General features: G+C 38.3%; 2 protein-coding genes across 4 annotated transcripts in view; one reads left to right on the top strand and one right to left on the bottom strand.

Moving 5' to 3' along the window:
* The window catches only part of LOC132303270 (uncharacterized), a 42,308-nt gene extending 29,978 nt beyond the window's left edge, over window positions 1-12,330 (top strand). Inside the window, exons 12-13 of one of the 3 annotated variants that reach the window (XM_059800473.1) lie at window positions 8,862-9,038; window positions 11,690-12,330. In XM_059800473.1, coding sequence (XP_059656456.1) covers window positions 8,862-9,038; window positions 11,690-11,887 — 375 coding nt within the window. In that variant the 3' untranslated portion in view covers window positions 11,888-12,330. Of the gene's footprint in view, window positions 1-8,855; window positions 9,039-11,689 lie in introns of all 3 variants that reach the window. The other 2 variants (XM_059800472.1, XM_059800471.1) reach the window with 2 other exon arrangements.
* A 1,738-nt stretch (window positions 12,331-14,068) lies between these two features.
* LOC132303269 (photosystem II stability/assembly factor HCF136, chloroplastic) overlaps window positions 14,069-21,702 on the bottom strand; it is a 37,821-nt gene continuing 30,187 nt past the window's right edge. Inside the window, exons 7-9 of the mRNA XM_059800470.1 lie at window positions 15,352-15,467; window positions 14,741-14,816; window positions 14,069-14,346 (exon numbers count right to left, since the gene is read on the bottom strand). Coding sequence (XP_059656453.1) covers window positions 14,750-14,816; window positions 15,352-15,467 — 183 coding nt within the window. The 3' untranslated portion in view covers window positions 14,069-14,346; window positions 14,741-14,749. The remainder of the gene's footprint in view (window positions 14,347-14,740; window positions 14,817-15,351; window positions 15,468-21,702) is intronic.

Genomic DNA, 21,702 nt, shown 5'->3' with positions numbered 1-21,702 from the left:
ACATTACAAAATTCAATCCATCTATCTATTATAGTCAAGTCCTTGGAACCTTAGTATTATCAATAACAGCAAAAATGGAATACCTACACTGCTTCAGTCGGGCGCGCACCTCGCCTTACGCCTCAGGCTCTAGGAGGCCTTTGCGCTTTTGTGCACCTTGAGCCCTTAACAACTATGCGTATGCCACAGGATAATGCAGAAGGATGCGATCCACCAACTCACCATCAGTTTTACAAAGACGACAACAATTAACAAGTGTTACCTCTCTTTCTCAGATTATCCAACGTCAAAATCTTTCCCCATGTAGCTGTCCAAACAAAGAATGCGACTCTGAGTGGAGCCTTAGAGCGCTAAATAGTCCATGGGAAGTCGTGACCAACAAAATTGGATAAACGCAAGAACATGGATTTGACACCATATCTACCATGGGTGGAAAGGACCCACAAAATGTCTTCACAACCTCTGCCAACATCCTTCTGTTGATACAACAGATCTAAAAAAGCGCAAGCTTCTTCCATTTCCCAATCCTGAAACGCACATCCCATGTAACCCCACTACTATCAAGCCGATAACAGTCAACTACGCAAGCGTGCTTATTTTCGGCAATATTGTAGAGTCTGGGAAAGGAATGAGACAACAACTGATCTCCACACCATAAATCTTCCCAAAATCATACACGCCTACCATCCCGAACCTTGAATCTAATGTGTGAAGAAAAAACATCCCAACCCTTCCGAATGAATTTCCAAATGCCAACGCCTCCCGTGACAGTAACTGGATAAGAGGACCAGCCACCACGCTCTTTCCCAAAGCGACACGAGACAACCCTTCTCCACGGGCGATGACTTTCCCTACCGAATCTTCATAACCACTTTCCCAATAAAGCTCTATTAAAAGGGACCAACTTTCGAATACCTAAACCTCCGCTCCCAATTAAAGAGATGGTACTTGAACTCCTCTTCTCTTCCACCCCATAGAAAGTCCCTTTGAATTTTTTCAGTTCTTTTAGCAACCGAGCATGGGATTTGAAACAAGGATAAGAAATAAGTGGGAAGGGACGAGAGAGTACTCTTGATAAGAGTAACCTTTCCCCCTTTCGAAAGGTACTATTTTTTCCATCCTGCAAATCTCTTCTCATCCCTATTAATCACCGGGTCCCAACTCCCCACCCTCCTAGAGGAAACTCCCAAAGGCAATCGCAAATACGGAAGAGGAAAAGTACGCACTCCACACCCAAGAACTGCAGCTGAAGAGGAAATATCTGGAACATCCCCTATTGGGACAAACACACTTTTTCCAACATTAATCTTAAGCCCATAAACGGCTTGGAAACAGCTAAGGATGCATCTCAAATATCTGAGTTGGGAAACATCTGCATCACAAAAAACCGAAGTATCATCTGCAAACAACAAATGGGAGATCTCCATCTGATAAGCAACATCTCTGCTGACTTTGAACCCCCTGATGTAACCCAAATTCTCCGCTCTCTTCATTAACCTGCTCAATCCCTCCATGACTATGAGGAATAAGAAAGAAGATAGGGGGTCTCCTTGTCTCAAACCTCGAGAGCTCTTGAAGAAACCAACAGGAGATCCATTCACAAGCACAGAAAACATAACGGACGAAATACAAGTTTCGATCCATTTTATCCATCTATTTCTAAACCCCATCCTCCGAAGCAAGTAAAGAAGAAACTTCCAATTAACATGATCATAAGCTTTCTCGATGTCGAGTTTACATAAGATGCCAGAAACCCCACTCTTCAACCCGGAGTTGACACATTCCCCTGCAATCAGAACAGAATCCAAGATTTGTCGCCTGCCAACAAAAGCATTCTATGAATCTGAAATAATTCCATCCAAAACATTACTCATCCTAAGAACAAGAACCTTGGCAATAAGCTTGTACATGCATCCCACTAAGCTGATTGGCCAGAAGTCCTTAATGTTAGTGGCACTGCCCTTCTTAGGAATAAGGGCAATAAAAGATGCGTTCAATGACTTCTCAAATAAACCGTGAGAATGAAATTCCTGGAAGGTGCCCGTCACCTTGCTGCGCATTACCTCCCATCTCTCCTTGAGAAACCGCATCGTAAACCTATCTGGCCCTGGAGCTTTATCACCATTGCAACTCGATAACGCCTTGAGTACTTCTTCTTCAGTGAAAGGAACCTCAAGCCTATCACTATCCAACGTAGAAATAGTATTAAATTGAAGACCATCAAGCTTAGGTCTCCATCCCTAGGTCTCAGTGTAAAGTTGCTGATAAAAAGAAGCTATTCCCCCATGCACTTCATCCTCTTTCCACAGCTCTGAGCCATTCACACGGATACACCCGATGTGATTACATCTTCTGTGAGCGTTAGCAAGCCTGTGAAAGAATTTTGTATCGCGGTCCCCTTCTTTTAGCCACAAAGCCCGAGATTTTTTTTTTTTTTTTTTTTTTGATAATTTAGAATTTATTAAAAGCGCTCAAAAGGAGAGCAAAACTCGGAGAAAACAAAAAGGGCCAAAAGACGCCTTAGACCTTCAGAGAGGCCAAGAAAACAATGATTTCCTCCATAGATCTATAATCTCTCCCTGAAACCCAACAAAAAAGAGTAGAAATAACAGAGAACTTAAGCATAGAAATAGGCTTCTTTTTCCCGTCAAAATAACTCCTATTTCTCTCGAGCCAAATACACCACCAGATACAAAGCGGCGTAGCCCTCCACGCATCCTTAACACCTACCCCAACAGAGACGCCTCTCCAAGCTTCAATCAACCCTCTAGAGGAATAAGGCATGGCCCAATGGACCCCAAATAAACGAAGCATCAAATCCCAGCAGTCTCTGGCCATACTGCAATGTAAAAGGAGGTGATCAACTGATTCCTCATTACACAAGCACATATAACAATGATTGACCACCACCTGATTCCTCCTCCTCAAATTATCCTGGGTTAAAATCTTACCCAGGACAGAGGTCCAAGCAAAAAAGGCGACCTTGCGGGGAGCCTTAGAACGCCAAATAGACTTCCAGGGGAAGAGTTCGCCTTGACCATCCGAAAGACATCTAAAAAAGGACCTAACCTCAAACCGGCCTTGCAAGTTAGGAATCCATAACCACCCATCTGGCTCCCCAAAAGAAATCACTTGGCTATACAAAAGCTCCAGAAAACGAGAAACATCCTCGATCTCCCAATCCTGAAAATGCCTCCTGAACTGAACATCCCAAGTCAGTCTCCTGTTATCAAGATGATAACAGTCAACAACCATGGCCTATCGGTGAGAAGCAATCCTATAGAGCCGTGGGAAAGCGAGAGCAAGAGGGAGCTCCCCACACTAGAGATCCTTCCAAAAACTAATCCTCCTTCCATCTTTAATGCGAAAACGAACATGCTTGCAGAAGTCATCCCAACCCCTTCGAATGAAGTTACATACTCCCACCCCCCTTGGACCACGCATCGCCCGAGAGCACCACCCCCCACGACCTTCCCCAAGCTTGCTAGCAATAACTCTCCTCCATAACCAATGCCTCTCGATTCCAAAACTCCAGAGCCATTTACCAAGGAGAGCCTTATTAAAAGGCAACAACTTCCTTAACCCTAAGCCTCCAAACCGAATTGGACGACACACTTGATCCCACCGAACCAGGTGAAACTTGAACTCTTCTCCTTTCCACCCCCCACTCCCCCCCCCCCCCCCCCCCCCCAAAAAAAAGAAAATTACACTGCAATCTTTCAATTCTCTCAGCCACTGAAGAAGGAATCTGAAACAGAGATATGAAGTATGTAGGAAGGCTAGAAAGACTGGACTTTCCCTTGGAAATCCTCAGATCTTAGCCACATGTTTTCAAAGCGAAATGGTGTGCGTCTAGATCTCAATCCTCCGCAATCAAGAACTAAGGGCACATGGTCAGATGTCACCCTAACCAAAGCTGCCTGAGTTATATCCGGGAATTTCTCTTCCCACTCTCCTGAAATCAGGAATCTATCCAACCTTGAAAAAGTAACCGGATCTCTACCATTGGACCAAGTAAAGGCTGCCCCTTCCAATGGTAGATCAATAAGAAAGTGACTATCAATAAATTCTGAAAACTGGGTCATTTCCAAGGACCACCTACCCCCTGTAGACCTCTCAAACGGAGACCTATCAGAATAAAAATCCCCGCCTAAACACCAAGGCAACGACCACAATTCCTTGACAAAGCAGAGCTCTTCCCCAAAAGCAGGTCTGTCACAATCTATAACCAGCCCATAAACTCCAGAAAAACACACATGACAAAAAGTAGATTCCTTTCCAAATGCTCGTCCTTGACAACCACCTATGATCCCACATAACAAGAATTCCGCCCGAGGTGCCGGAGGCATTTAACGCTTCCCGTTCCACGAACCTTCCTCCCCAAAGGCTCTTGACCACCCCATCAGAAATAGATGCCATTTTAGTTTATTGTAGGCAAACAACATGGGCACTCCACTTCCTTACAGCTACCTTGACCACCCTCCCTTCGTTCGGATCATTTAGACCGCGAACGTTCCACGTAATAATTTATAGCTTCATTAAGATCCAAAAACAATCATCTCCCCTCCTCCCCATTTCCCACTTCTGATCCTTCCCCTTTCTTTTGTCACTCCATCTTTCCCCTCATAGTTAACATAGGAAATGAGATTCTTAACCTCCTGTTCCCCTTTCTGGTACATTAAATGTTTTCTGTTTTTGACCTCTTTCGTACCCTGAAAGGTCCCTGTATCATCTTTCCCTGCCACTAGTGCATGGAGAATGGACATAGTTTGTTCATCATTACCCTGTGAAGAGACACCCAACGCTTCACTAACCTCACCAATATTCTCTAGCACCCATTCCATGCCCAGATCATTACTTGTCTCTAGACAATCGGGCCGTACAACTGCTAAAGGTTCCACAATGCCCACATCAGTGTGATCCGTCTCCAGCCAAGGGTAAAAATCATTAGAATAGACCTGCTAAGAAAATTCCCGATCCCCAATCTCCTCCCCCTCACTCTCTTTGCCATTCCGGTACATATCCAACTGCATATTAGAATGTGTTTCAGAGTCATCCGGATCAACTGTCATCAAACTTTGGATGTCATTTGCCTTTGAATTGGATGGTAGACAATTTAAATCTTTCAAAGCTACAAAAAGCCTAAGCTCTTTAAACAGAGCCACCGCTGAATCGTCAGTCAATTTAAAATGAAGATCTCGTCCCACACAAACCGTCACCCCTTCAGAACTGCTTATACTTCCGGACATATCCTTCAAGACATTAATTGACCCATCAACCCGTGGAACTATGGACCCAGAAAAATCATTCTGTTGAACAGAAACATCCTCCACACCACCACCACTTCTCAGCGCCCCACAGGAAGGGGTAGTAGAAGAAGTAGAAAGTAAGGTCCGAGGATGAATAACAGAGTTCGTACCTGGACAGTTGAGGATATGAGAGTGTACTGCCCACTTCTGTTTTTCATTACGAGTCCACCGAGAACCATGGCGAGATCCCTGATACCGATGGGAAATCATCTCTTCGTTCTGGCCGGCCGTACTGACACTCATCTTTCTCCACTTTACTTTTTCGGATGAGGACCAATGTCTACTTAACCTGGACAGGCCTTGCATATGAGAAGGATGGGTCTTGGCCTGGACTTGATTACTTGGCCCCGATGAAGCTTTTGGACTGGGCTTATCGTTTTAAAAAGAGATGGATAAGGAATTAGGCCCTCGCTGTACCCATCTTTTAAATCCAATAGGCTTGGGCTTGAGAGGCCCATTATTCGGTCCATCATGATTAAATAACTCACACTTGGCCCACCCAAACACCCTCCGGCCCAAATCACCACCAACCCCAGCCCATTCTGAATCTCGGCCTCTCCCAATCTTATCACCAACCCCAATTCCAGAGGATAAGGATCGAGAATCTGGCGGTGAATCTCTACATCCTCCACGTGTATCCTTCCTTTGTTCTGTTTCGACGCGCCTAACCGGCACGTGCCGTCCACTTTGTCTTCCCCCCACAAACTTTATCTTCCTCTGAATCTCTCTTTCTTTCAACCATTTCTGGATCTCAAGCACCCCTTTCTCCCCTTTACTAATGGTCTTCGTCCATTTTTCCTCGACATTAAATGTGACCCATTGCTGCCTTCCAAGCTCTCCGATGAGGGAACAAGCTCCGGTAGGACTTCTTCCCAGATCGCGACTTTGTAGCAGAAGGTATTGTCGTTAATGAACACAAACTTCGGACATTTGGACCCATTTCTCACTGTAATCCGCACACTTTCTGCATCCCGCATCTCGTCAGCATCAAATCTCACAAATCCTCCACATAACTCCCCCACTTCAACGAACAAGGCTTGACACCATAGATGCAGAGGGAGTCCAAGCAACCGAATCTGCTTTAGCCCTTTATCTCTGAGAACACCACAGCAACCAACCCTGAAATACCACATGTCGATCCGCAAGGTTGCAGATCCCCATTGTCGCCGGCCTTCCTTCAACACCCGTTGAGCCTCTGCCTGAGATGGAAATCGAAAGAGGAGCAGCGAGTCAGATAAGGGCGTAAACCCTACCCCGCATGACGTGTTCCATGCTCGCGCCGCCCACTCGATCACACCCCCCAACCTCCTTGTCAAAATGTCCAACCAAACAAGATGATAGAACTGTCTTTCTTCCTCCGACGGACTCTCCGTCGATATACAACGAAGGCCTGCGGTGAGGAATCGCCGTCTTCACAACCCCTCCAAGCGAGATCCTTGGAATTCTAGCAATCTCCAGAAAAGTTTTCATGTCTAACCTAATCGCTCTAAATTCGCCCCTAGTGACGTCATACAAGAGCGTAAATTGTAATGACGTCATACGAAATGTCAGTTTAACAGAACAAAATTCTCTCTCTGCTATCCTTATAGTATCAAAACGCACTATTGCAAACTTTTCAGAATTAGTCTTATAGCTCAGTCATATGGTTTTGTTAATTGGAATATTCAAACCATAATACAAGTAATAAGAACAATGGTACCAATAAAAAATAACTTATAAGACATGGCAAATAGACAAAAAGGTATTTCTTTATTAAATGATTTTCTTTGCTATCCTTATAGTACCAGAAAACACCATTGCATGTGAATTTGTCAGGATCAGAATTATCCCATATGGCTTGGCATAAGAGAGACTAAATAGTCCCATAATCAGTCACGTGGTTTGTTGATTGGAATATTTAAACAATAATAACAATAACATGATGCCAACAACTAAAACCGCTGCACCAACAATATAAATAATAATTGCTCCTTTTGTTTGTCTTTCTTTCTGTTATAGGATGTCCAAAAGTAGGTATTCATATCAAGATAGAAATGTTGAAACTTTCCTAAATTATCCTTTAGTTTTGAAATTTTCCCAAATTAACAATTGGCATCTTTATATTTTGAAGAGTTAGTTATGTAATTTCACGAAAAGATGCTTGAAATGCATGTTCCCTTGAACAGTTTAGATTACTAAAAGAGACTTTTATTTTAGGAACAAGGGGGTATCATCAATAAGTTTCACCACTGCCCCACTGTGTCATCTTTATGGCAGACCATGAAGTATGATTATTCATCCCATTATGAATAGTTAAAAATTTTCATTCCAATAAATAAATGTCAATCTTATCACTGTCTACTTTACTATAGTGCTAGTTGTTAGGGCTGCAAGTTGGGCGGTCCCAACCCAACCCATTCCCAACCCAAACTCAACCCGAAATCGGGTTGGGTTTGGCCAGCCCGAATTCTACCAAAAATGGGTTATGTCCATAACCCAGCCCGAATATTTTGGGCGGGCGGGTTTCACCGGTCTTTTTTTTTTTTTTACGAATATGCAAATGACATTTTTCTTTTCCATGTAGAAAATTTTATTTTTTAATTTATTAATACTTGCCATTTTCTTTTAATAAATACCTAGAAGTGCAAATTGTCTATTATAATTGAAATAATGTGTTGAGTTTTAACTTATATTGTCTCAGCCCAATATTCTAGTGAACCATCAGTTGTGCGCGCGAGGACTTTGAACTCTTGAAGGCCAATTTTTTATGGCAACATGGAATATGAATGTGAAATTACTGTTAACATTGGAAATAATGTTTATATATACTCTTCCCAAATCCTTATTCATCATCGAATCAAAACTTATCAAAAAAAAATCATTATCGAATCAATACCTTTATCCTGTACAAACACTAGAATATAAACTGATAAAATTATTATTATTTTTTTACTGATAATTTTTTTTTATTTTTTGTCTCCCTTCTCTCTCCTCTCTCTTCTCTCTTTCTCTCTCTCTCTCCTTTTCTTTTTCCATTCATTTTTTCATCTTACAGGCGAAGGAGAGAGAGAGAAAAGCCTCCTTCGCCTGTAAGAAGAAAAAAATGAAGGGAAAAAGAAAAGAAGAGAGAGGAGAGAGAAGGGAGGCAAAAAAATAATAATAATAATATTTTTTTTTTCTTAAGTTTTTTTTTTTATTTTTTTATTTTGGGTTTTGGGTTGGGTTCGGGTTGAGCCCGAGCCCAACCCGAACATGCCTGGGTTTTGAGAAAACCCAACCCAATTCAATTTGGGCCCGATTTGTGAATTTAAAAGCCCAAATTTTAAAATTTTTGGGATGGTTTTGGGTTGGACTGGGTTAGCCCGCCCAAGTTGCACCCCTAGTGCTAGTGTACTGGGTAGACTGACTTGATCTTCAGAATCAGGTTATCAGAACTAATTGTCATAGGTGATGTCATCTGAAACATGTTTAAAGCACTGTTCACCCCTGATTAATATTATTCTCTCTCTCTCCTGTATTCTGGATTTTATCATGCTTTAAATTGAGTGAGGATTTGTGTATTGGCAGCAGCAGCCAGGTAAAGAGCTCCAGTATGGCCGAGTATCAGCCGCAGAACTAGTGCAGGCAGTTCATGAGATGCTTTCTGCAGCTGGGGTCAATATGGATGTGGAGAAGCAGTCCCTACTGCAGACAACAGTAACACTGCAAGAACAACTGAAGGAGTCTCAGGCAGCACTTTTGCTTGAGCAGGTATGTTGCTCGCAATTTCTTAACTTATTGTACATCATCCACTTGCAGAAATTCACATTGAAATAAGCACTTTACAATCATTTACAATATAATTTTTTCGTTATTGAAGCACCAGCATATTTTGTTCCAGATGAACCTTGGCCACGTATGACCATGTTTGTACCTGATGTATTACCTTAAGAGCGTTAAGAAAACTTAGCACGGTGGCCTTTACTGTTCATTATTTGGAACTTCTAAGTAGATGTTCATTCTACTTATGTGCGTTTGGCATGTAAGAATGGAATGGAATGCAGTTGGGAATGGAAAGAGAATAAGAAGAATAGAATGGAATGGTCACTCTCATTCTATTGTTTGGTTTGACCATCATTAAATCTAGAATGGAATAATTTTTCTCCAAAATATCCCTCTCATTAACCTACGTTACTTTTTTTAAGAAAATCAATCCAATTAATATTCTGATGATGGATTATGGTATGCTACAATAGGCCCAATATCGCCTCCGTCGAAAAAATAGAAGTAAAAATAAAAAATCACCAATGCACCAAATTTGATACAACACCATTCTGAAAAATAAATAAACCAAACTGTAAAAAAATAAAAAAAAATAAAAATAAAAGAAACTTGCTAAGGTTATGCTTTGAGGGTTGGGTATGGATAGAACTTGCTAGGGTTGTGTGTGGTGGGTGGTGTACAGGTAGAGACCTAGTGGGCGAGTAAGAAAATAAAAGAAAAGAAATGTAAAGCTTCTTCAAATTCAAAGAAATTTCAAACTACTTTCACCGTCCAATCCTCGTCTTCATCGTCATGTATACTTCCACTTCACCATTTCAAAAACTCATAATAATATGTTTCATTTAATTGCAACAAATTCCCTCTAAAAATCTCACTCCATCAAGTTCTCTACTGCAATCACTATTGTCATCACCACAAGAATTCAAGACCAGAAGTGAACCCAACATTGATATGCTCTGATGAAAGAAAAATGCAAAATGGATTGATTGGAGAGGATAATTTCTTTGACTATAACCATCCTCTTTGCTATATACCATCAATATCTTCGACCCACCAAAATTGGTGTTGGTGATGCATCGTAAATCCACTAACACACTAGTTTTGATTTTGAATGAAAAATCAGAGAAACAAAAAGATAAAAGAAAAGCGAAGATTCGCAAGTATGTTGGAGATTCTCAAGAGAGAGATACAAATCCATATATATATATATATATATAAGAAAAGAGTGAGAGAATGGAAGGTGAAGGGTTTTGTGAGAGAATGTGAGGGAGTATACAAAATGTGATGAAGGGCTTATTGGGAACATGAATTTTTTTTTTTTAATCTTACTAAGGAATGGAATGGCCATTCCATAGGTTTAATATTGGAATGGATTTTCATTCCAAGAGAATGGCCATTCTCACTTTAAAATTCATACCAAACAAAGGAATGGTACCAAACGTAGCATTAGGATAAAATGTAAAAAAAAAAAAATTCCCTATAACAGCTGAACTCCACCACATGGTATGATATTGTTCACTTTGGGCCCGAACCCGCATAGTTTTGCTGCTTTTGGGTTTTACCCTAAAAGGTCTTTTATACCATTTGGAGATACCACTAGCACATATATATAACTTCCTCTTTTTACACCAAAGTGATGTGGGATGTGCATCTGTAGCCTGCCAGTGCCTCGCATCTACCTACAAGGTCGCCACATCCCTTCTATGTAAGGACAAATAAGGATAATTCTTCAATTTAGAGACTAAAATACCTAATATGCCCTTTAGACAAAAATAATAATAAAAAAAAGAGCATTTTGAAAAATTTATAAAAGCCTCCCAAATTTTTATTTTTTATTATTTATTTCTTTTTTGTTTTTCTTATTTATTAATTTATTTTATTAAAATAAAACCTAAAATTCTCTCAAGGGTATTTTGGGGTTTTACAAAAAAAAATTGGTCAAAATTATTGACCGGGGGCAATTTGCTATAAATTTTTAAAATATAAGGATTTATATGCACTTTATAAAAACAAAAGCGGGGGTGTTTCTTGCACATTTTTTTATATAGCAAAGGTGTTTTTTTTTTTTTGCATTTTACCCTTCTACTTATTAAAAAAAAAAACTAGATATTCATTCCAAAAGTTTTTTTTTATATTCATCACTTGTATTTAGCAGTCATGACTTTGCAGGACATGTATAGGGTCGGCTTGCAAATTGTATGTTAAAAATAGTGGTAAATTCAACAGAAAATAATAATTATAAATACACTCTTTTTTGTTACAGCTTTTGGAACTAAGAACATGATCCTTTCAACATTTCTCCTGAAAAACCTAAATTTTCTCTTTTTATGAATCATGTTCATTTTCTAAAATTAAATAGGATGATTATCAGCAGTTGTTGAATTGGTTTGACCAAGTTGAGTTTTTCCAAAAAAGCACAATATGGGTCAAATTGATATCTTTTCTACAATAGTTACAAGCATCAGGAAACGCGAAGTAGCTTTGAAGAAGTAATATATAGTTTTTCAGATCAAAAGCCTTTAGATTAGCAAAAATTGCAAATCAAATGATGCCCTCTGTTGATTATGTAATCATCGTCCCAAATTATGATTGTGGAGCACACGGAAACTCGAATTGATATAATAAATTAAATTTTGCAGGAGAGGTCTGAAACGGCAGCCAAAGAAGTTGATACAGCTAAAGCAGCATGGTCGTGCCGAGTCTGTTTGAGCAATGAAGTCGATATTACAATAGTTCCTTGTGGTCATGTACTCTGTCGTCGATGCTCATCTGCTGTATCCAAGTGTCCATTCTGTCGACTGCAAGTCTCGAAAACTATAAGAATTTATCGGCCTTGATGACGTTGGTGCTTCAAAGAGGCACTTAGTTAACTGAATCTGGGATTTTACCTTTTTTTTCCCTTTCCCGGATGGACCAATGTTATTTTTCTTTGCTTTTCCTTTGTGAAGGAAAAAAAGTGGAAAGAAAGAAAGTATAGGAACTATTGGAAGAGAGTAATTTCTGTGTGTTGATGTAAAAAAGGTGCAGGGATCATAGTGAGAAAGTGGTACTAAAGTCTCAGCTTCAAATTCATATCCGAAGTTCTTGTTTTTTTTTTTTTTTTTTCCCTAGTTGGTATTTACATACATTGCCTCCACTAAGATTCGAATCCCTAACCTCCCTTTGGAAAGTAGGGGCCTTGTACCGTTAGGTCACATGCCTGTTGGTTTCTCCATGTCATTGTAATGGAGTACATTGTACATAAAGATTAATCAAAGTCGATACAAGTTGAGATGTGAAATTAATTTCATTTATCAGTCTTCATCTCCAGCTGTTTAAATGTGGAGAGGGATATGGGGTTGGATTGTGGCATGGTTCAGTCACGCCCAAGTTTTTATACCTTGCAGACGGTGTTCATAACATACAGATACACGAAAAATTTTAAATTCGGGTTTTTGATGGATTTTGGTGATTTTTCTAAATATCATTAAATAGAATTAATGATTTATACATGAATTTTTTAAGTTGTCTGTGGTGAAGGATTTGATAATTTGGACTTTTTATTTAATGAGCAATAATTGAATTTTTGACATGAGATAAAGAAAAAAATTAAATCTTATACAACATAGTATCAAATGAGAAGGGAATTAAAACCATACCTAGATTTGAGGTTGAGGCATGTGGCAATTTTCTATTCGTTATCATGTGTCAAAAGAGGGTTGAGTCACATGAGTAGAATCATTGAATAAACACAAATAACTGATCTTTAAAAGATAGTTTTGATCTTGGAGAATCTTAAAATAATTATTTAAATTTTTTTCTTGATAAATGACTTTTCAAAGTACAGATTTTTAAATAAATCTTAAAATCATCAGAAAACTGTTATTTCAATCAGCAAGTCAATTAATAGGTGGATCGATTGAACGTTTAAAATAAAAAAAAATAAAAAATTTACTGAATCTATTATGTTTGATAGATTGATCGTACAGCTTGGCAACAAGTTAGCAATTCATATATTTCGTTAAGGATTCAACTTGACGCCTTTATCGGTGTTTTGAGGTGTTTCCCTAGTAATTTTTTGAAGTGTAATTTTTTATTAATTGTAAACATGTTTACTCTATAAAAGAATAAAAAATAAAATAAAATAAAAATCTTTTTCTTGCTTTTCTATGGTTAATGTTTATGGCCTGTATTTCTTTTCATAAACTCGATTTTAGATAATTGGCATTTACTTTGTTTTATATAAACCATTTCACGAAGACTACTATCTATGGCCTGTTTCGACCAACTTGGCTTCCAACATAACTGTTTACAAGACTAATCTAATGCCTTTAAAATGGCCATGTCAATGTGTTTGGAAACTATGACACCAAGTTATTTATTTATTTATTAATTTTCATTTTTACCTTTTGCCAAAAAAAGAGAAATAAAATGGCACTTTAAGGAAATGAAGAGAAATAAAAGATGAGAAAAGTAAAAACAAACTTGGTTGAATAAAAGCAGTATGTACTCCATTTCACGGACCTCTGACAAGTTCTGCTCTCAAATTTAAAGCATAGTTTAAGAAGAGATGCAAATGAATCTGCTTGGTTTTGTAACTTTGAGAACAGTTTTCTGTTTTCAAAAACTGAAAACAGTAAAATGTACAAAAAAATTCTGTTTGGTTCAATTTTCTGAAAACTCAGTTATAAAATGACATGTTTTCAGATAACAGTCTTTTATTATTCTCTCAAAACTGTATCTTGTTCTCGGAATTCATAAGAACTATTTTCAGAATTACAAACCAAGCATGCCAATATTCGTGATTTTATGGCTTCTCAAATTGCAAATGACTTACATTTCAGGGAAATAATAAATATTGCAAATGACTTATTTTCCATTTCCCTATTCGTATTAGACTTATAATCCAACAAAAATGGTAAGCATTATTTTAAGCTTATGTTGTTTTTGTAGGGTATCAAATTGTTGAGAATCATGATCCTGCTGATTTCTAAGTTTTATATCAGGTCAAACAGGGCAGCCAAAAGGTCCAAACTACATTGATTCAAACAAAACTCAAAACTATATTCAGCATACCAATATATCCCATCAGACTCAGCAAATCTTGGTTCGATGGGAAAATTCACCTTCAATGTAGTACTTACATAGCAAAGAATTGAAAGAATTAAAAATATAATACAAAGGTTACTTGGCACTTACAATAGGAATTAAAATCGTTACATCACTGAAATTTAAAACTCTTTACTGTCTCATTGTTTTAGATGGCAGCATATCACACTGTTTCTTTGGTACAAAATTGCATGTGTCGTCGATAAACCTGTACACAGGTAGAACGTTTCAGTTTATTAGAAATGACTTAAAGCCGCTAACTAAACTAGATACTGATTATCATCTGAACTAAATAATTCTAAGCCAAACATATCAAACGTTGGTCACCATTTGTCGTTGCTTGCTTGCATCTACCTTGAAAACAATTTCAAATGAGTATAAGTTATGGAAATCACTAAGAACCCCGAAATCACTTGTTTTCTTCAGTTCCCTACTAATAGAGAAGACTTGAGCTATTTCAGAAGACTCAAAAGGAAGTTTTCGTAAATGCAAGTTACTGAAGCAAGATTCCTTCATTTCTCATAACAAAGCACTTTCTATCATTGATAAACGGAGATCTTAGCTATCTCAAAAAGACCTAAATGGAATTTTCAGTAGATTACCATGTTAATCTACCCAAGATAGCGAAGCAAGACTCCATCATTTCCTAGCACAAAACCTTTTTCACCATTGATAAACCTGCATCAGAGAGATTAAGAAAATCAAGAACTTGAAAGTTCTATGTGTTTCACGTTGAAAGCATGTAATATGAAAAAATTATTTTATGACCTCCATGTGCAACTGTAACAGTAAAGAATTATTTTATGACCTCCCAAATTTCCGAACCTTTCTTCATTCTTATATCAGGAAACATAACTTATTGATGCCCTTTTGGTTGCCAAAACAGATGAACAAAAAGAACAAACAGAAAAAAAAAAAAATATAGATATATATATATATATATATATAAATAAATAAAATTGAATCAACAACTACAATTCTGGCTGTAATTGTTATTAACATGTAAAACCTTGCAACTTTCCATCTGTCTTCCATATTGGTAGGCAAAAGCACTGGCATTCAGATATTAAAATAGAAGTGTAGATTTTTAAAAAGATGGGAGTTGGAAATAGCCGCAAAAAAAGGTTCATGCTATGCCATTTGAAAAGTTTTTTTTAATTTGATCATCCAAATAATTAAACCAACATCAAGTTTGTAGGAGGATCAAGCTCACTTTACTGAATAGAGATTGGCAGCAATATTATCAGCTGCTTTGTCACGAATCCATGTCTTGCCACCATTGGTGGTTCTCAGCAGAATCCCACTGCCCCCAGCTGCCCAAGCCTCTTCCTGTGAAATAAAATCATTTGGCATTCGAATAAAATGAGAGTTAGAAAATTGAACGAAAACAATTTATTTTTTTCTTTCTGTATATATACTAAGAAAGGTGGACTAAGATCAAAATTGGAAACCATAACATAATTAGACAACTTCAGAGGCCTAGAGATTCTCAAAGTTCATCCCTCTTTAGCCCCAAATAGATTTAGATTGGTGAATGGATTACCAATAACTGATTTTAAAATTATCTTAATTATATTTTAGAATGCAGCACTATGGATCAGTTACGTATAGAAAGCAGAAATAAATAAACTACGCAACTACACAAGAACAAACGAGTTTTGATAATAACTAGAAAGGAAGAAAGGGATGAGAATGAGAAGATAAGATGGGGCTAGACGAAGGAGGTGAGAAGACAGAAGAATAGGGATGAGAATCAGTTAGAAGGAGGTAGGATAGATGGGCGGGGGGATCAAGAACAGCAAGAACAAGAAGGGGAAGAGACACAAAGGGAGAGCGTTCGCAAACTCACGTAATAATTCAATAATTCTTAAAAACAGAGTTCTCAAATTACAAAGGAGCCTTTAAATAGGCAAATTATAAAGCAAACCCTAAAACATAAAAATACCAAAATAACCCTGAAATTCAAATCATGATAAAAATAACAATAAGCATAAATAAAAACCCTAAATTACTAAAATCCCCAATTTTATTTCTCTTTCCCTCTTCTCCAAAAATAATGTTGGAACACATGCAACTCATGTGTGCGATCACACCCTGTTCCCCATCAATTTAGACGAAAGGGGTGAGAACAAAGTGAATAGATAGGCAGGATAGACTGAATGGGTGAGAAAAGCACGAACAGAAATGCGAGAAACAATAGAACACAAATAGAGGCTCAAAGAAATGATAATCAATAATCTTCAAAAATTGAGTTCTCAAATTACAAAGGAGCCTTTAAATAGGCAAATTATAAAGCAAACCCTAAAACATAAAAATACCAAAATAACCTTGAAATTCAAATCATGATAAAAATAACAATAAGCATAAATATATGTGACAAGAATTAAGACGATTTATTCACTATCTTATGAATATAAAGCATAAGAAAACCCTAAATTACTAAAATCCCCAATTTTATTTATCTTTCCCTCTTCTCCAAAAGTAATGTTGGAACACATGCAACTCATGTGTGCGAATCACACCCCGTTCCCCATCAACACTCTAGATAATAACTCACCATCTAATGCAAGATGTAGAAGATGAAAACAACAATATGCCCTCTAAAATATATCATCTCTCAATAATGAGAGTAGAGATCGGTTTGTATATCTCTCTTCTATATGTGTGTGTCAATATAAGAGCTTAGATGTCTTTATATAGTGCTTTGAGTCCAAAGGAATTAGGGCTTTACTTGGTTGTAATCAGAAAAGTAAACCTAAATATTATAGGATTCTGTTCTAGAGAAGTATCTAAAAATTGTTCCCACATTTAGTCCTGCGACCCGAAACTCGTTTTCGCCTTCTCTTTATTCCATTTTTTTTTTTTTTTTTTTTTTTTCTCATAGTCCCTTCCCTCATCTGTTTGCAATTATTATTGTGTTAGCCTCCTCATCCATCTCGAAAGATGGTTGAGAGTCTGTGTCGGTTATATGACAACCCAATGGTGGTGGAATCAAATGGTGATTGCTATAGTCATTCATCAGCGTCGGAGGACCCAACACCAAAATCCAAATTTTCTTACGGATTTAAGTTGTTCTTTGCGATAATTACTGAAAAGAAGCTCTAGAAGATGATAATTCAGGGGAGAAAAAAGCGGATTGGGTGAGTCAGATGAATGTATTACTGAGGAACCACCACAAATTGACAATTCATGGAACAGGATTGGAGTCCCAAATGATAGAGGTGTTTAAGATCAATACCTATACACAGAGCCCTTCCTTGAAGCATCCAAGTGGTAGGTGGTTGGACTTCTTAAGAATACTGAAATAGTTACCAGTAAACAACAAAGTGAATGGACTTTTGGCACTATAATATCTGTTCTTTTCTATGTATGAGTTCTTTCTATGCTGACATGGGAGGAAATGTACGGTAGTTCTGAGTTTGGCACCTCCCGCCCTCCCTTCCCTCTTAATATTGAGGGTGGCGGCACAAAAGTTTAATTCATACATATGGCATAGAGATTTGCTCCTTTAATGATTGTATTCTCCTTTCAGTTTTTCATTTGCTTCTCTTGTCTATCATTTGATTTTCTCTCTTTAATATAAACAAAAGCACCTTAAAATTGGCTTTAACTCTCAACACCAATGAGGTAATGGATGTGCGTTTTGTTTTTGTATGGAGTTTTTGTATTTTGGAAGCAAGACAGTTGTATCTTCTGCGCAAAAATGTGAGCCAGTCACTGGAAAAGTTATATAGATTATTAATACTGGTGAATCTCTGTAAGAGGATAGTTCTTGATTGTGGATAGTGGATCTAAACAACAGCATCCTTGTTGTCAGGGGCTTATTTGTTATTAATTATATAATGTTGGGGCTTATGTGTAATTTCTGAAACGTGTTATTATAAATAGAATGTGGTGGAAGGATGAAAGTATTCTTTCATTCTTTCTCTCTTTCCCCATCTCTCTCTCTTTTTCTCTCATCTGCTTTCTTCTCTTTTTCTTATTCTTCTTTATCACTTACTCTTGATTTGATTATATCTTAAAGTCAACATGGTATTAGAGCATGGTTTTTAAACCTCTAAGTGTGTAGTTGAAACCCTAGGGCAAGTTTATGTAAACCTTAGTGGGTGTGAAGGGTTTTGAAGAGATTCCAAGATGGAATTTGTTTGCAAGAAAGTAGTAGTTTTGGACCTGTTTTTTATTTATTGCACTCTCAATTGGTGTTTTCTTTGTGTTTACGAGGTTCTGCAACAACGGCTTTTTCTTCGTCATTTGCGATTCTGGTATGGTCTACTTTGTTGCTTTCTTGGGTTTGTGTGGTGACTGGTTGCTTTTTTATGCATCTTAGAAGTCAGTAATCTTTCTAGTTGAAGTTTGTGTGTTAGAGAGGTGGTTCTCTACGTATTTTGTTGCTGCTTTTGTTTCTAAGGATTGCATACCCAGAAACTGTTTGATAAAATGTCTGGCTCAGAGGTGACTTCAAAAGAAGCTGGGTCTTCTCCTAGTCTGACTCCAGTATTGGGAGGTAGCAGTGATCATCATCCAGGCCTTTGTATTACGACTGTTTGGCTGAATGAGACAAACTATATGGAGTGGGCTCAATCTGCTCATATGCATATCACTGGTTGTAGGATGATTGACCATATCAAAGGGACTGTCACGTATCCTGGAAGAGCGATCCTGAATTCAAAGAGTGGAGTGCAAATAATGCACTAGTTATGACGTGGTTGTTGCAGTCAATGCAGTCATAGATCAGCAAAGGGTTTCTATTTGTGAAAACAACTAAAGAGCTTTGGACGACTTTGGAAGAAACGTATTCCTCGGTTGGTAATTTTGCAAAACTGTATTAACTCTAACAACATTTTTCAAGATTTAAGCAGGAAGACCAAACTCTTGCTACATATTACCACACTCTACGTGGTAAATGAGAAGAGTTAGATCACTACCAAGACGACATACCTATGTGCGCAGCTGATGTTAAAACATTTCATGCTATGGTAGAAAGGAATCGAATCTCTAAGTTCTTGGGTAGTCTGCATCCGAGATGCGAGTATGCTAGGGATGTGTGTTAGTATATCCAGCTTGAGAAGAGTAGAATGAAGGCTATATCTGTACCTTTATACACTAAGCCTGAGCCAGAAGTACCATTGTTTGAGAGGTCTGCTCTTGCCACACAACAATGGAACAAGCCCAATCCTCCAAAAGGAGGGAAGCAGGATGACAAGAGCAAGTTGAGGTGTGATCACTGTAGGCGTTCGCGCCACACTAGGGAAACATGTTGGAATCTATATAGTCGCCCTACTCCAGCTCCTGCTTATGGCCTGGTCCATTTAGGGGGTTTATATATAGTACATACTGCAGAGCGTGAGACTGTTTCTACTGGTCATACCTCCTCAGGGCCACCGAGTTCTTTGTTTGGGGCTGAACTTAATGCTCTCCGACATCTACTAGCACAACATTCCTCCATTACCACCTATAACTTCGCTCAGACAAGTACCTTTCATTTGGCACATCAGGTTTCCACATTATCTGGTGGACCACCCTGGATCATTGATTCAGGAGCCAGTGATCACATGACTGGTATGTCATCTGATTTTTCTTCGTACAGTTTATGTTCTGGTAAGGATAAGGTTAGAGTGGCTGATGGCACCTTCACCTCTATTACGGGGAAGGGCACAGTTTCTGTCTCTCCTAATCTTACCTTATCCTCTATTCTTCATGTCCCAAAGTTTACCAATAACCTCCTTTCTGTCAGTCACATTACAAAAGGCTTGGAATTGTACTATAACCTTTTTTCCCATCTCACTGTGTGTTTCAGGACTTGGACACTGGGAAGACGATTAAAAGTGGACGCGAGGACAATGGCTTGTATTTGCTGAACGCGAAGCCAACTTCTTATTTTGTTGCAAATCAATCTAGTGTTAGGAATAGTAATGTCAATAAAGATCTGTTAATGCGATGGCATAATAGACTAGGTCATTTACCTCTTCTTGTTTTAAAGCATGTGCTTCCCCAATTTGCTTTTGTTGAATCTTTTGAGTTATATTGTGAAACATGCATTTTTACCGAACAATGTCATGTTTCATATCCTACTAGTATTAATAAAAGTACAACTCCTTTGCAGCTTGTTCATTCTGATGTGTGGGGTCCTAAATCTACTACTTTGTTACTTAGTTTTCGTTACTTTGTTGTGTTTGTTGATGACTTTAGTCGATATACTTGGCTTTATCTTATGAAAACCAACGATGAAGTTCATTACATTTTTAAAACCTTTCATAGGATGGTATGTTCTTAGTTTGGTTGTCCCCTCAATATCCTTCGATCTAATAATGAAGGAGAGTTTATATATGGTGGTCTTGCCTCCTTTTTTGCTGATAACGGGATTGTCCATCAAACCTCTTGTATCAATACACCACAATAGAACGGTGTAGCTGAAAGAAAACACCGTCATATTACGAAGGTAACCCGTTCTCTTCTAATTGGGATGGGAGTGCCTAAAAGTTATTGGGCTAATGCAATTTTAACAGCAACATACCTTATCAATCGCACGCCTTCTAAGGTTCTTGGTTATCAATCCCCCTTCTCTGTCTTACACTATGACATTGCCTTGTTTACTGTCCCTCCGAAAGTGTTTGGTTGTGTTTGTTATGTACAAATTCATCATCGCAAGGACCAAATGGACCCTATGTTAATTCGATATGTCTTCCTTGGATACTCCGCCACTCAGAAAGGGTATCGATGTTATAACCCTACCATTCATCGTCGCTTTGTATCCATGGATGTTACATTCTTTGAGTATGTTCCTTTTTTTCCCACTGCTCGGGATTCTTTACAGGGGGAGACCACTATTCAGGTAGAGAGTCCATTGTCCATTCAGAGGGAATGCCCCCTTCCTTTGCCTGTTCCCATTCAGGGGGAGGTTCCCATTTAGGGGGAGCTTCTTACTGAGGTGCCTATGTCTAGTCCTCCTAATACTAATGATTTGCAGCACGGAAAACAACCAAATGTCTCCACTAGGAGGGCAAAACAAGTCATTGACTCGCCCCAAGACCAAGAAGTCTCCCTCAATCCAAGTAATTCCTTAGTTGACATTAATACTCCTGATTCTTTTCCCAATAGCATTCCTGTTGATCTTGATGTCCCTATTGCCTATCGTAAGGGTGTTCGTAGTCGTACAAAACATCTCATGTCTTAGTTTGTATCCTATAATGCCTTGTCTCCAACATATCGTGCTTTCACTTCATGTATCTCCTCTGTATCTGTTCCTTTTAGTGTTTCAAATGCTCTCGGTCAAACTCCATGGAAAAAAGCCATGCTTGAAGAAATGAAGTCCCTTGAGAAGAATGGTACTTGGGATATTGTTCCATTACCTAGGGGTAAGAAACCAGTAGGCTGCAAATGGGTCTACACAATAAAGTATCATGCAAGCGGAACAATTGAGAGATATAAAGCTCAGTTAGTTGCAAAGGGCTTCACTCAGACCTATAGAATTGATTATCTAGAAAATTTTGCTCCAGTTGCCAAGATGAACTTTATACGTGTTCTTCTTTCTTTGGCAACTAATTTGAATTGGCCCTTACATCAG

The sequence above is a fragment of the Cornus florida genome, unplaced genomic scaffold (genome assembly GCF_030987335.1).
Source record: "Cornus florida cultivar Cherokee Brave unplaced genomic scaffold, ASM3098733v1 CherokeeBrave_3.0.0_Hap2_Chr04, whole genome shotgun sequence".
In the NCBI taxonomy this organism is placed as follows: Eukaryota; Viridiplantae; Streptophyta; class Magnoliopsida; order Cornales; family Cornaceae; genus Cornus; species Cornus florida.
Note: the sequence above shows the minus strand (reverse complement) of the source record. Positions and strands in the feature narration are given on the sequence as shown.